Raw genomic sequence first — 13,024 nt, forward strand, 5'->3', positions numbered from 1 at the left:
ACTAAAGAATAAGGAGTTAATGTGCAGGTGTGTGAAAAATAAAATAGTCTATATGACAGAGTTGAGGATTAGGGTCATATACATCTTTAAAAAATAACATGTTCACTAATCTTTATTTCAAACTCTCCTACTTGGTTCTGAGATGATATTCTAAGAATGAGGTGTGTTAAATCCAAAACTAGATAGGAATAGAACCCCTAGCACAAAGTTATTAAGTATTTTAAATATCATAGAATTATTAAATGTAATTTATTGAGTGTTTTATAATAAAAACAGATTTGGAAGTGATCCCATTGATGATGTGGGCCAGCCCTTGGCCTTTGAGCCTGTGAAATAAGGACCCCATCACCACTCTGGGTGGCATCCTCTCATGCTTATTTCATCTGTACAATGAAGTCATATTTTATTATGTCCAACCAAACTGAAGTTGTTTTAATTTAAAAGCTACTATCTGAATTGGGAGGAAGAAGTTCAGTCTGGGCAGTGTGATGCTGACATGAAACAGGAGTTTCAACTACTAGTTGGGAATGTGGGAAGTCCCTGGATACTAATTATACTTGATATAGTCTTAGAAGGCCTCACTCTTAACATGACTCCTGAAGTGTGCCCTGAATTATGACTGTCAATTTCCAAGAAATTCCAAGGCAATGTCCTATTGATGTAAAATAGGGTATGGATTTGGTGGCCTAAAGTCCATTTTTGATATCCCCTTGGCTCTAGTAATTTATTGCCTAGATCCATGTTTAGGTGAGCTATAATTAATAGTTATGAATGAAGAGGTTTATTAAAACACAATTTTTCTTGTCTATTTTAATCACAGCTGTTAAATAAGAAAATTCAGTCATTATTGTCTTCCATATCCCCATGAATATTTTCACACATAAGAGAGGTTCAAGGATTAAATGAAAAATGTAATAATATCTATAATAAAATGCTATAATCGTGTATGAAAAAGCATGTTTTGGCCAGTTGCAAATATAATGACTAAAATCATCACTAACACGAAGTAACTATATTTTGAACTGACAAAAGTTTTTAAATTACTATTAATCTATAGTAATAAATTTTCCTTACTTGAGTTGTGTATCTTTGGGACAAAACTGTAATCTATCAAAATCTGTAAAAGATTTTTAAAAATTACAATTAATCAACTGCTTTATAACAAAAAAATCAACATTGTAGAACAAAGTCATGCTGACCTGCCCAAATAGCACTTACCCAGTCCACATTCCCCTATTGCTACAACTTTTCCTTTATTATTTTCAGCAAGATTTAGCAACTCAGTTAAATAAAGGTCAGGATTATTCTTTTCAAATTCTCCACAGCAGGTAGGATGACATCCAACTGTGCTGTAAAACATATCTAGGACAAAATAATATAATAGACTTATTTTTAAGATGCACATATTTCATCATAAATGCTACGCCTTCATATTTATAACCAACATGCAAAAATGTTACAATTATTACTTATTCTAGGAAAATCAGAAATAAGTATTAAATCTGTGATTTCATTAGTATAGGGAACTCTCAGGTGAGGAAATTCCCTCTATCAATGACAGTCAGGACATTCTTTGGAACTTATTTTCTTAAGAGAGTTGCCTAGAGCAGTGAGAGGTCCAGTGACTTGCCCAGAGTCCCAATTTCACTCTACCCACAGGAGAGGGATAGAGCCACCCTCAGATACTCAATTGCACATTTGTATATAAAATAAGACAGATTAAAAGTAGAAAGACACACACAGATAACAATGAGTAAGTGGCAACTGATTCAAAGAGAAATAAAAGAAAACCTATAAAAGCAGAGCAATCACTGGGGCCATTTACTGTAGACCAAAGGGTTCTTCAAAACTCAATTGGTCCTGGGCACCAATAAATAAATTAAAACATGGTACAAAGGTATTCATTATGATGAATTTGTGTCATCAAGACAGAACTAAATTATGTTCCATTTCCTCTCTATGAAAGAAGGGAAGTGATACATTTTAAAAATGGTTTCTATCCAAATTAATTTTTTTAAAAGTTTTGGTGCTTTAAAAGATTAGCTTCAGTCATCTGGAAAAATCATCTACACAGGCCAGGTACTTCACTGACCAATGTTAGATAAGTGAGGCACAGCTAAATACCTGAGAATGCTTTTCTCGATTACCCACTGAGGAATGACTTTTTCCTTCCAGACTGCATACAGAACTTTGTTCATCCCTCTCTGGTATACTGTGCGTTACAATAAAGCAAACTTTTTAACCTCCACAATTACATCAATGTATCGTCCCGCTGTAGAAGTGAGCTTGGCTTTTTTAAGGCTGTGCCAGCAGATTGAAAGCTCTCGCAAATTCCAGCAGGCTGGAAAGGACTCAAGTATGGTCTTGGCAACAGACTGAGTCGGCTTTCCAAGGGCAAGCCTATCTAATCACCAGTAGGCTGGCCACTTGGGGGGATGGATTCTTTTGCCATGCCACCCTATGAAACTAACAAAAATACAAAACAACTCTCATTCATGTTCAGGCCCCTTCTGATTTTGCAAAGTGCTGGCTCCCTCCTCCTCCCTCTCCCAAAATAGGCAAAAGTTGACAACAATTAATATTTAGCTATAATCTATAAACATCTCTAAACAGTAACTTAACTGTTTGTATTCTAAACGTATGATCTTGGTCAGTGACCAATGAGTTGATAAGTACTTTGGAGCACTGACCTGTATCAACATTGACATTCTCATTACAAACAAAACAGAGATCTAAGGAAGTGGCAGTTAAGCCGAAGGATGGTTCAATCATAGATTCTTCTAGAAGAGGTATATTATGTAATTGGCTGAGCTGGTTATGTTGTGTGTACAAAGGCAAAAAAAAATATTTCATGGGACGCTTGCTTACTTATTACGTATTGCAGTGTTCATGATAAGCATTTCCAAAATGAACAACACTGAAGATAACAGCAGCTCATGTACCAAGATCTGCTGCAAAGGATGAGGTTGATAAATTTTACAAATGCAGAGGGTCAATAAGACCTTCCAAAATAAATTAACATATCCTTTAATACTTGGGCAACTTCACTGCCAAGACAGGGACGAGGAGAACTGTGAAAGGTCTGTTTGAAAAGATGATGCACAATCCAGCAACAAAAGAGGACAGAGGCCTGTCAACTCGACAGAAATCTCATGCATCTACATCAAGAATACTTTCTCTAAGAAGAGAGGCAGGAAGCAACCAACATGGCAAGCCACATTGAAGGAACTGGGGAAGTTTAACTTAGCAAGATTCAGGGAAGACATGACAACTTCAAGTGTTTGGAGGACTGTCATAAAAGAGAGATTAGACTTACTCTGTTTGGTTCCAAAGTATAGAAACAGGAGTAATTAGGTGGAAGTTCGGGGGCAAATTTAGGTTTAATGTAGGGGAAAACTTTGTAATAATTAGATCTGCCTATATGGAGAGCGGAAATTGAGATGCAATGGGGTGCACTCATTGGATGCCTCCATGCAAAGGCAAGCTAAGCTGGCTACTTGTTGGCTATGTTGCAGAAGGGATTGGTTTTCAGGTATGGGTTGAACTAGATGGCTGCAGAGGTCCCTTCCAACTCTGAAATTATGATTCCATGAATAATGGCAGCTGTCATAGCAGGAAAAGTGTTAGACCAGGAGTAAGGAAGACCTGAGTTTGAAATCTGCCTGAGACACTTCCTAGCTTTGTGCCTCTGGGCAAGTCATGCAGGCCCCTTCAGCCTGTTTCTTCATCTGTAAAAAAGGAATAATAATAATAAATGCAACTACTTCACAGTGTTGTTTTAAGGAGCAAATAAGATAGTATATGTAAAGTGTTCTGCAAACCTGTTAATTAGAGTTACTAGTATTATTGGATTGGAGAAAGGAGACTGGAAGCAAGAAGACCTGCTATATCTGTCCCCTCAAAACCAGTGTTAGAAAGGCTTCTACTGCACTGCATGTCTTACATAGTATCGAATACACTTATTTGTAAAGTTTAATTACTCTACTGATTCATCTTAACAGTATACCACTAAAACACAATTCATTTTCTTTTATCCACAATGTTTTTATATAGTAGTGATATATTTCATCATAGTTCCAACAGTTCTCAAAAGCTCTTTGGATTTTAGGTAAATGTATATAAGGATACCATTTGTCTTTGCCAAATTCAGGGCATCTTTGCTGTCTTGTAGACTTCCACCTGTAATCATAAACTGAAAGGGACAAAAAACAACAAAAGAATCTGGGTTTAGCAGTGAGTCAGAGTTAACAAGACATGAGAACTAGACCACATCTTCAGACTTTTGTTTCTTTTACTTTGCTGGTGTCTCAACAGTTTATGCTGATGAAGTCTGTTCAGCATAAACTGTGAATCTTGACTAGTAATACTTCCCCAAATAAATCTCATGTGTGCAATGCTGATTGTGGTGCCATTGCAGCTAAAAAAGTCAGTCAAGAATCATCTACTAATTTTGACTATTCGAAGAGTACCCAAAGTGTACAATCCAATAAGGAATTCAATGATAGGCAATTATAGGACTTAGAGCCATAATGGACCTTGGAAAGGATATGGTCCAATTCCATCATCTGATAGAGAGTATCTTTTTTACTTATGATTCAGCAGTATCATGGAAGAAATACTGTGCATTTACTTCAAATAGACAATTATCCCAAGAAGGAAATCAATTAAGAGATCTGAAAGCATTTGTAAAAGAAAAATAGACCAAAATACTATTATATTAAATTTTAAGAGTTATCAAGTAAAACATATAGCGAATCAAGTAAACAATGATTTCCTCCTTTCCTCTAGGATAGCAAATTAAGTCCATAATGATATATGGACTTCCCTGATGCACTTCTCACATGTTATTTTGTACTAGAGATATTTCTGTTATCATATCCTCCTGTTAGATTGTACTGTCTATGAGAACAAGGGATGATCTCTTGTTGAATCTTTGCATTTTCCTTAATCTTTGTATTTGGTGCTTCATAGAATGTACAAAGAAATGATAACTAAGTGTACAATGTACACTATACTCAGTTCAGTACTCTAGCTTAATAAATGCTAAAGTAATTGAAGTTGAAGTGTAAATGCATGCATAGATAATGAAAAACATTTTCAGAAAACCAACTTAAAAATATATGGTGAGAGTAGAAATCGAACTTATAAAAGAACACCTAGAAAGAACCAAATCCTTGGCTACCTATACTAGATATAAAAATACGAAGAAAACTATGAAAATACTTTTATGCTCAATAGATACACAACCTGCAATACATATACATTCTGTACATATTTCCTAAGGATTGTCTCTTTTTATTCAAACCCCTCTTCAAATAATAAGATAGAAAAAAGTAGTAACAATATTACACAGAGACAATTGTTTTTCTCCAAATCAGAGTAAATATCATCCTAGGATTATTTTCCTATTGAACTAAATTTGAATTTGGAACTCTGTCCAGTAACATTTCACAAATTTCTTAAGGTATAAGTCATTAATTGTAATATAAAATATTTCTAAGATTATAATTTAATGCTTAGTTCATAGATTTAAAGAGTCACTTAGTCTAACTTAATTTTACAAATGAAGAAACTGAGGCCCTAAAAGGTAACATACTCATAGTCAGTAGCAGAGTCAGGATTAAAAGATACAAATTATATATTCATAATTTTACATTGGAAGAATGTATTTGCTACTATGCTGATAGAGCATAGGACCATATCATATATTTAGAGCTGGAAGGGGGCCTCCGAGGCGATCTAATTTCAGATCTTCTAAATCTATTCAGTTCTTCCCATGAAGAGTCTGAGGTCCAGAGACAGACAGGTAACAAATATCAGAGGTGGGATTTGAACCCAGGACTTCTGACTTCAGAATCAATGTTCCTCCTACTTTATTTACTATTAAAACAACACATTTTATAAGTGAGGATCTTGACCAAATATCTGCTAATATACTGCTGAGGTGAAGAAACATGAAAATAAAAAGAGCTAACATTTAGATAATGCTGTAATATTTACAAAGTACCTTTCTCAGAACACCTTTATCGAATTGGCAGTATGAGCATTACCATCCTCTTTTTACAGTTAAGGAAACTGTAGTCTGGAGTGACTAATTGATACATGTCCTTGGTAACTCAGGTACAAGGTGTTATAGCCAGGGTTTGGAGTATAACAGGGTTGTGTAAAAAGAAATTTTACAAAGTGCTTTAGAAAGCAGGGAATGAAACAGATACTGGGCCTATTATGCTCTCTCCCTCCCCTCCCCATTTTTCATAATTAGTATCTGTTACAGGGAATAGAATTTTAAAACTGAAGGAGTTACATTTTACTATTGCAGAAACTGTGTCCCAGAAAAATCAAATTACTTATCAAAGTCACAGAGCTAGTTAGTGGCAGTATTCGTACTAGAACACAGATTCCCTATCTCTCTAACTTGTACATTTATGGAGTAGCTATTAAAGGGCTTTTGAAAAAAAATATTTTCCAAAACAAATTGGCATTGATGACTTTTTTGAGCATGACTTTTTAGAAAGCCATTCTAGTACCACCTTTTGTTCACACACAAGTCATTTAACCTCTCTGAGCCTCAATTTCCTTATATGCAAAATGGGGCTAATAATATACTACCCTCTTTACAAGACTGTTATAAGATCAACAGAAATCAGCAGTGTGACATAGTAGTTAAAAAAGAAATATGCTCTTGGGCTGCGTAGTAGAAGCATAGTTAGAGAGGGAAGCACAAAGAGATATCCTAAGATCAATGGGCAAACAAAGAAAAACGAGAGGATTATAAGCAGTGTTGCCTCACAAAACAGTGAAAAGCTTTAGAGGGAAAAACAAGTTGATGAAAAGCTTGGCAAGGGACCCAACTTAAGCTAGATCAACTACAGCATATTTAAACATAAAAATGGAAGGAGGAATATGTACAGAAGAGAAATGGTAAAGATCTCTGAAGATTTCTATAACAAACTCTTTATTCATTCCACTGAAGTGACTGCATTTGGAGTCTACGATCTCTAACATACTACATAAAGAAGTTGCAGTCGTACTATAGCAAGCACACACAGAAGATATATATTGGGTGTGGTCATTTTGAGGGTATTTAGTAAGCAATTCTCAAGATATCTAAAAAAAAGGAAAGATAAATCATTCAGAAAAGGCTCAAATATGAGTCCAACAAGAATACCAGTCTCTAAAGAATTAAGTTACCCAAAGTCAATTAATAAATATTTATTAAGTGCCTACTATTGCCAGACACTGTGCTAAATGCTGGGGATACAAAGAAAGGCAAATGACTGTCCCTGCTCTCAAGGTGTTCACAGTCTAATGAGGGAGAAAATACTGCCAAAGGGCAATGATAAAGCACATGGTGGGTGTAAGTAGGCTGCAACGTATTACCAATGATGAATTACACACATGAAAATAGGATAATCTGATAGATATCATCAAGAGATGAAGACTGAAAGAGGAGATGGTCCACTCACAGAGCAAGAGATAACAATGGATTGTCTGACACTCCACGCTACCTCACCCCAGGATGCTAGATGGGCCCTCTGTGGAAGACTTACAGGAAGACACAAAAATTAAGAAAGCATGCATGCACTGAGATCTGAACCACTGGGATAAGCAGAGGTAACATTAATTAGAAAATCATGACTTTGTATAAATCAAAGTTCTACAAAAATACCAGCTTTACTAAGAGCAGATGAGATGGTAGTGGCTAGAAGAAAACCAGTGCTATTAAAAAGATCTGGAGTTGTGAGTGAACTGTAAGCTCAGAGGGTCAGCAGTATGACACACAAATGCTAGCCTAGGAATCATTAAGAAAGGCAGGGATGATATCCAGAACATTGTTGTTGTTCTTGTTCAGTTGTCTCCAACTCTTTTTGATCCCACATAGGGTTTTCTTGGCAAAGATACTAGAGTGATCTGTCATTTCCTTCTCCAGTGGATTAAGGCAAACAGAGGTTAAGTGACTTGCTCAGGGTCACTCATCTAGTAAGTGTCTGAGGCTGGATTTGAACTCGGGTCTTCCTGACTCCAGGCTCAGCACTCTATGCACTTAGCTACCTAGCCACCTGAACAAGGGAGATGCTAGTCTTGTCGTATAATAGTTTGGGGAGAATATACCTGCAGCATAGATTTCAATTCTGGGGACCATACCACATATCGAGGCAGGATACAGGACAGGCTGCAGAAGCACCTAGAGATCATGGTATATGAGGGCTGGCTGAAGGAACTTAAAATATTTAGCCTGGAGAAGGCTTAGGGATGTATTATAAAAAAATCAAGAATTTGAAGCATTGTTAAACCAAAGAGGAATTTATATGCTTGGCCCCAGAAGGTAGAACCAGGAGCAATGGTGGAAACTGCAGAGAGGAGAGATAGGCTTGATGTCAGGAAAAGCTCTCCAACCAAAGGTGAAATGGACCCTTCTATGAGAGTCTCTGCACAGAGGCTACATGGCTATTACATGTCAGTAAGGTAGATGGAATTATTTGGTTACATGTGGGGGGTACCAGAGATTCTTAACCTTGTTTATGTCATGGACCCCTTTGGCAGTCTGGCAAAGCTAGGGATTCCTCAGAAAGGTTTTTTAAATGCATAAATTGAAATTCATAGGATGACAAAGGGAAACAATTATAGTGAAATACAGTTACCGATTTTTTTTTTTAAGAGATCCTAGATTAAGAACCCCTGGGACTAGGTCTGAGATCTAGACTTTCTAAATGTAAACTTCTTTGATTCTGTGAAAGAAAGCAGGTGAGTCTTCAGAACAGAAGGTGCCTTTCCTAGTTATTCTGATGATAAAATTACTATTGTTAAAATAAATAATTGTCTTCCACCTATATTTAAGCTTGGGCTTATTCATTTAGATTGCGAGTGGTATGTCTGAAGGTAAAAAGGTAACATTAAAAGGCAGATAAATTTCCTTTCTAGCAGTTTGGCCTGCATGATATGGTTGCGTGCAAATATCACAGTACCTTCCAAATACAAATCGTTAGCACTTTGAATCTTCTCCTAAGATTAAAAAAATCTACCAAATCTACTCCATTTATTGCCTCTCTGGAGGCAGTAGGGTATTAACAGGAAGAGGCTGCAGCTGGAGTCAGAGATCGGGGTTGAATTCTGCCCCTCTGACTTCACACTGAAGGACCTCCAACTCACTTTACCTCTCATTTCCTCATCTGTAAATGATCTCTGAGATCCCAATATCTAAATCTGATGATCCCATGGAAACTCCTGAAGGGAAACACCCTTTTGAAGAAATACCCATAAGGCTTTCTGCAACTAGAATAATACATACAATGTTAGAGCAGGAAGAGACCTCAGAGCTTATTTAGTGCAACCCCTTCATTTTTTATATGAGAAACCAAGATACATTCATCACTGCAAAAAGTGCTGTGATACTTTCCTTCCATTTATTACAATTATACATGAGAACAAAAATGGTAGCACATAAAAGCTAAATTAATAATTTCTTAGAATTGAATAGCTTTAATATTCTTACTCTTTAAACGATTATGAAGTTTAATTTAAGAACTGAATGAGAGTCAAAAACAAGCAAATGTTACCTTTTTAACACCAGTCTGGACTGCTCTTTCTACTATATCCAAGAAATCATCTGTAAAGGTTAGACCCCAAAAGAGAAACAGGAAAATATGAATCCATTTAGGTGGCATTTAACTTTGATGACCCTGACACCAAAAGACGCTGACATAATCATTTTCATTAAATCAAGACTAAAAATTTGCAGTCCTTAGTGAGTATAGATTAAGAGTTTATTCATCATTACCAACTTGTTTAAAAGAGGGGGAAAAAAAAAGGTTTTGTGCAGGATGTGAACTTACCAGTGTGGTAAACAACAGAAGGTTGAGTACAGTATTTATTAAGGACAAGTATGCTAGAGTTGATAAGGTAAAAGGCTAAAATAGACTGCTGAATGAAATAGAGATTGGCAGAAAGTATGAGCTTGAGACTCCTTTTTAAATAAGCTAATCAATCAAATGAAATAGAATAAAAGTAAAATTGATCTGCTCAAAACTTTTTTTACAGCTTGAATTCTATACTTGTTTATACTATGTTATAAAAAACTTTTGATAAACTATCTAGTTCTACTTGGTCCAGGTACACTTCAGTGGGACTTCATATTTTGTGAATATTCCAGTATTCCTTTTTGAATTGACAATGTCATGTGGTAATGGCATGTCTTGTAAATGTTCTTGTTAATTCCTCTTTTTATAATGGACCACACAGATGGAAAGATTTATTATTTCCCTCTGCCCCTAAGTAGCTATTTATTATTAACCCAAAGATTAGGGGGAAAAAACTAGCATTTCTATAAGTGATGTCAATAAATCCTTTAATACAAAAGACTGAAAACAGAGGCAGTATGATGTAGCAGAATAAATACTGGACTTGGCATCAGGGCCCTAGATTTGAAACCTGACTCTGCCATTTGTTATCTGTATAACCATGGTTAAGTCACATCTCCGACAACAAAGGGAGTGAACTATTTGGATTATTTGACCTTAATCCACCCTTTTAATTCCAAATTTTATGATCCTAAATAAACTGACAATGGAAAAAATATTTAGACTATGTTAGATTCACTTATTCCTTCATTCAGCAGTCATTAAGCACCTATATTCGGCCAGGCACTGCATTAAGCTCATTTGCTACCTCTCCTCAATCCATGCCTTTGCAAGAGCTGTCCCTCAGGCCTGGAATACTGTCTGTTCTTTTTTTTTTTTTTTTTTTGGTGAGGCAATTGGAGTTAAGTGACTTGCCCAGAGTCATACAGCTAGTGAGTAGTACATGTCTAAGGTCGGATTTGAACTCAGGTCCTCTTGACTCCAGGGCAATGCTATCTATTCTTGCCCCTGCCCCTTTCCCTTCAAAGTCCAGCTCTAATGCTATCTCCTTTAAGAAACCTTTCCTGATTCTCCCACAGTTGCTAGTGGTCTGCCTCCCCCAAATCATTGGTTTGATTTTTGCATATATCCTGTCCTTACCCTTCTGTGAACATGATGTATTCCTCCCATGAAATGTTAGCTCCTTGAAGACCAAGACTACTTAAATTCTGTGTCTATATACTCAGGTCTAGGTACATAATAGGTACTTAATAAAAGTTTGTTGATTGATTGATAAATATCAATTATTTGAGGAGACTAGACCTATTTTCTCATAAAAGTAGCAGATGGCAAATCTGACTTTAAAAAAAATTACCTTGGTGTTTTTGAATCCCTCTGTAAATTCCTCTGAACATAGGATCAGTCAAGTTGACAGCAATATCTATAAAAAGGAAATATATGTATGTAATTAACCTTTGAAAGCACCCATTTATAATTCCTACATAAATCTAAAACACCCTGTTCTAAATGTTTGCTTACATATTTATTCCTAGAAACAAGTTATTCCTAGGTCTGCCAAAATGTAAACTGTCCATCCTTTCATTAACAGGTAAACAAGCAGGGCTTCATGAAAGCATGCTTTATGGTTTACCAAGTATTCTTCACAAAGATTAATTTTCATTTCTATTCCAAAAAATCCTATCATATAGAGGGAGGGCAGGCAGGATTATCCCCATTTTACAGATGGATATGTTCTCGAGGTAAAACATCCTGCCCAAGGTCACACAAGACAGAAGCTCAAAATCTAGCCTTAGGCCTTTTGACCCAGTTGCATTTATACCAGCTTCCATAACTTCTTTGATGGGGGATATACTGCTGGGTTTTTTCTTATGCAAATCTCAAAATTTGCAATTCCTCTACCACCCACTCACCGCAGGAAGCTAAATTAGCTAAATAAGCTACTTACTAAACAAGGACTACTACTTGCCAAGCTTGCTGCCCCATTCGAGGTTTTGTGTACCATGAGTCCACCCTTTCAGGACTCACTCCAAGCCTGGAGACACTTGCTCAAGACAGCAGTGCGTCGAGGCCCTAAATGACCTCATGACTCACTTGCTAAAGTCACTCTAGATCGCTAGCTCTTGAAAGAGGGAGGCTTGTGCCCTGTCGCCAACACTTCTTGCTGCACTTGGGTCAACACCACCTGCCAGATCAAGACTAATATCCTGAAAACCTACGAGCAGGCCTGTGGCTCCATGATCTGGGCCAGAGATAACAGCCTTCAGATACCTGGAACTCCATCAAAGGTTTTTTCCTGTCTGGAACCTGGCTGTACTTACTCCTCCCCCTGCTGCTTTTCCTTTTATTCCTCTTCCTGTTTGGCCCTCTACTCCTTCACTGACTCACTATTTTTGTGTCCCAGCAATTGTGACCCTGGGCTTTTCTTCCTTTCCCCTCCCTTGGTGGGGAGTGTCACCATCTCCCTGATTTCCCCCTTACATCTGATCAGTCCCCCTCTAAGGATAGGCAGGAGTGTTTTTCTGTACTGCCTTTAGGCTTACTGGACGAAGCTGTCCACCCACACTAAAGGCTCTTTTATTGGCCAGAACAGAAGAGGTTCTTTGGCCAAAAGGGGGAAATGTCAGGACCCCCACACCAAGACCACTCCTCTCTTTTCACTCCTCCCTTTTTATTGCTAGGAACACCGTTTTCCAGAGCCAAGGCCCAGCAAGCAAGCTGTATGCCCTGCGCTTGTCATGACAACACCCTCTGGATGAATTCTGCTGCAGCAAAATCACAGAATTGTTTCACACCAACCCCAGGTGGTCCCTGAGCTTGGACAAGCACCTGTAGGAACCACATTCTGGTCATGAGGCCCTGTTATGAATCAAACTTGCCTCATTGTTGCTGTTACCCCTCGTTGCCACAGATATACCTCACTGCTTGTTTCTTTGTCTATTTTGAGCTGAAATCTGCCTTCCTTTAATTTCCAACCATTGGTTCTAATCTGCCCCATGAGATGATAATTTATTGATTATGTGGTATAGGAGAGCCAGGATTTGGACTGGGGTTAGACATATGAATCTCATGTAGATACTGTTAAGGAGTCCCCCGAATTTGTCCTTTTGAGTTGCCATATTTTCCAGAAACACAAGACACAGAATATGTAAGAGACCCTGAATGCATCC

General features: G+C 37.2%; 1 protein-coding gene across 5 annotated transcripts in view; it reads right to left on the bottom strand.

The window, feature by feature from the left end:
• The window catches only part of LOC114030685 (putative deoxyribonuclease TATDN1), a 50,847-nt gene that overhangs the window by 25,028 nt on the left and 12,795 nt on the right, over window positions 1-13,024 (bottom strand). The window contains exons 2-6 of one of the 5 annotated variants that reach the window (XM_027845539.1): window positions 11,212-11,277; window positions 9,558-9,607; window positions 4,129-4,192; window positions 1,219-1,362; window positions 1,075-1,117 (exon numbers count right to left, since the gene is read on the bottom strand). In XM_027845539.1, coding sequence (XP_027701340.1) covers window positions 1,075-1,117; window positions 1,219-1,362; window positions 4,129-4,192; window positions 9,558-9,607; window positions 11,212-11,277 — 367 coding nt within the window. Of the gene's footprint in view, window positions 1-1,074; window positions 1,118-1,218; window positions 1,363-2,124; window positions 2,382-4,128; window positions 4,193-9,557; window positions 9,608-11,211; window positions 11,278-13,024 lie in introns of those variants that run through there. The other 4 variants (XM_027845540.1, XM_027845541.1, XM_027845543.1 and 1 more) reach the window with 4 other exon arrangements.

The sequence above is a fragment of the Vombatus ursinus genome, unplaced genomic scaffold (assembly GCF_900497805.2).
Source record: "Vombatus ursinus unplaced genomic scaffold, bare-nosed wombat genome assembly UNPS02014973.1, whole genome shotgun sequence".
In the NCBI taxonomy this organism is placed as follows: Eukaryota; Metazoa; Chordata; class Mammalia; order Diprotodontia; family Vombatidae; genus Vombatus; species Vombatus ursinus.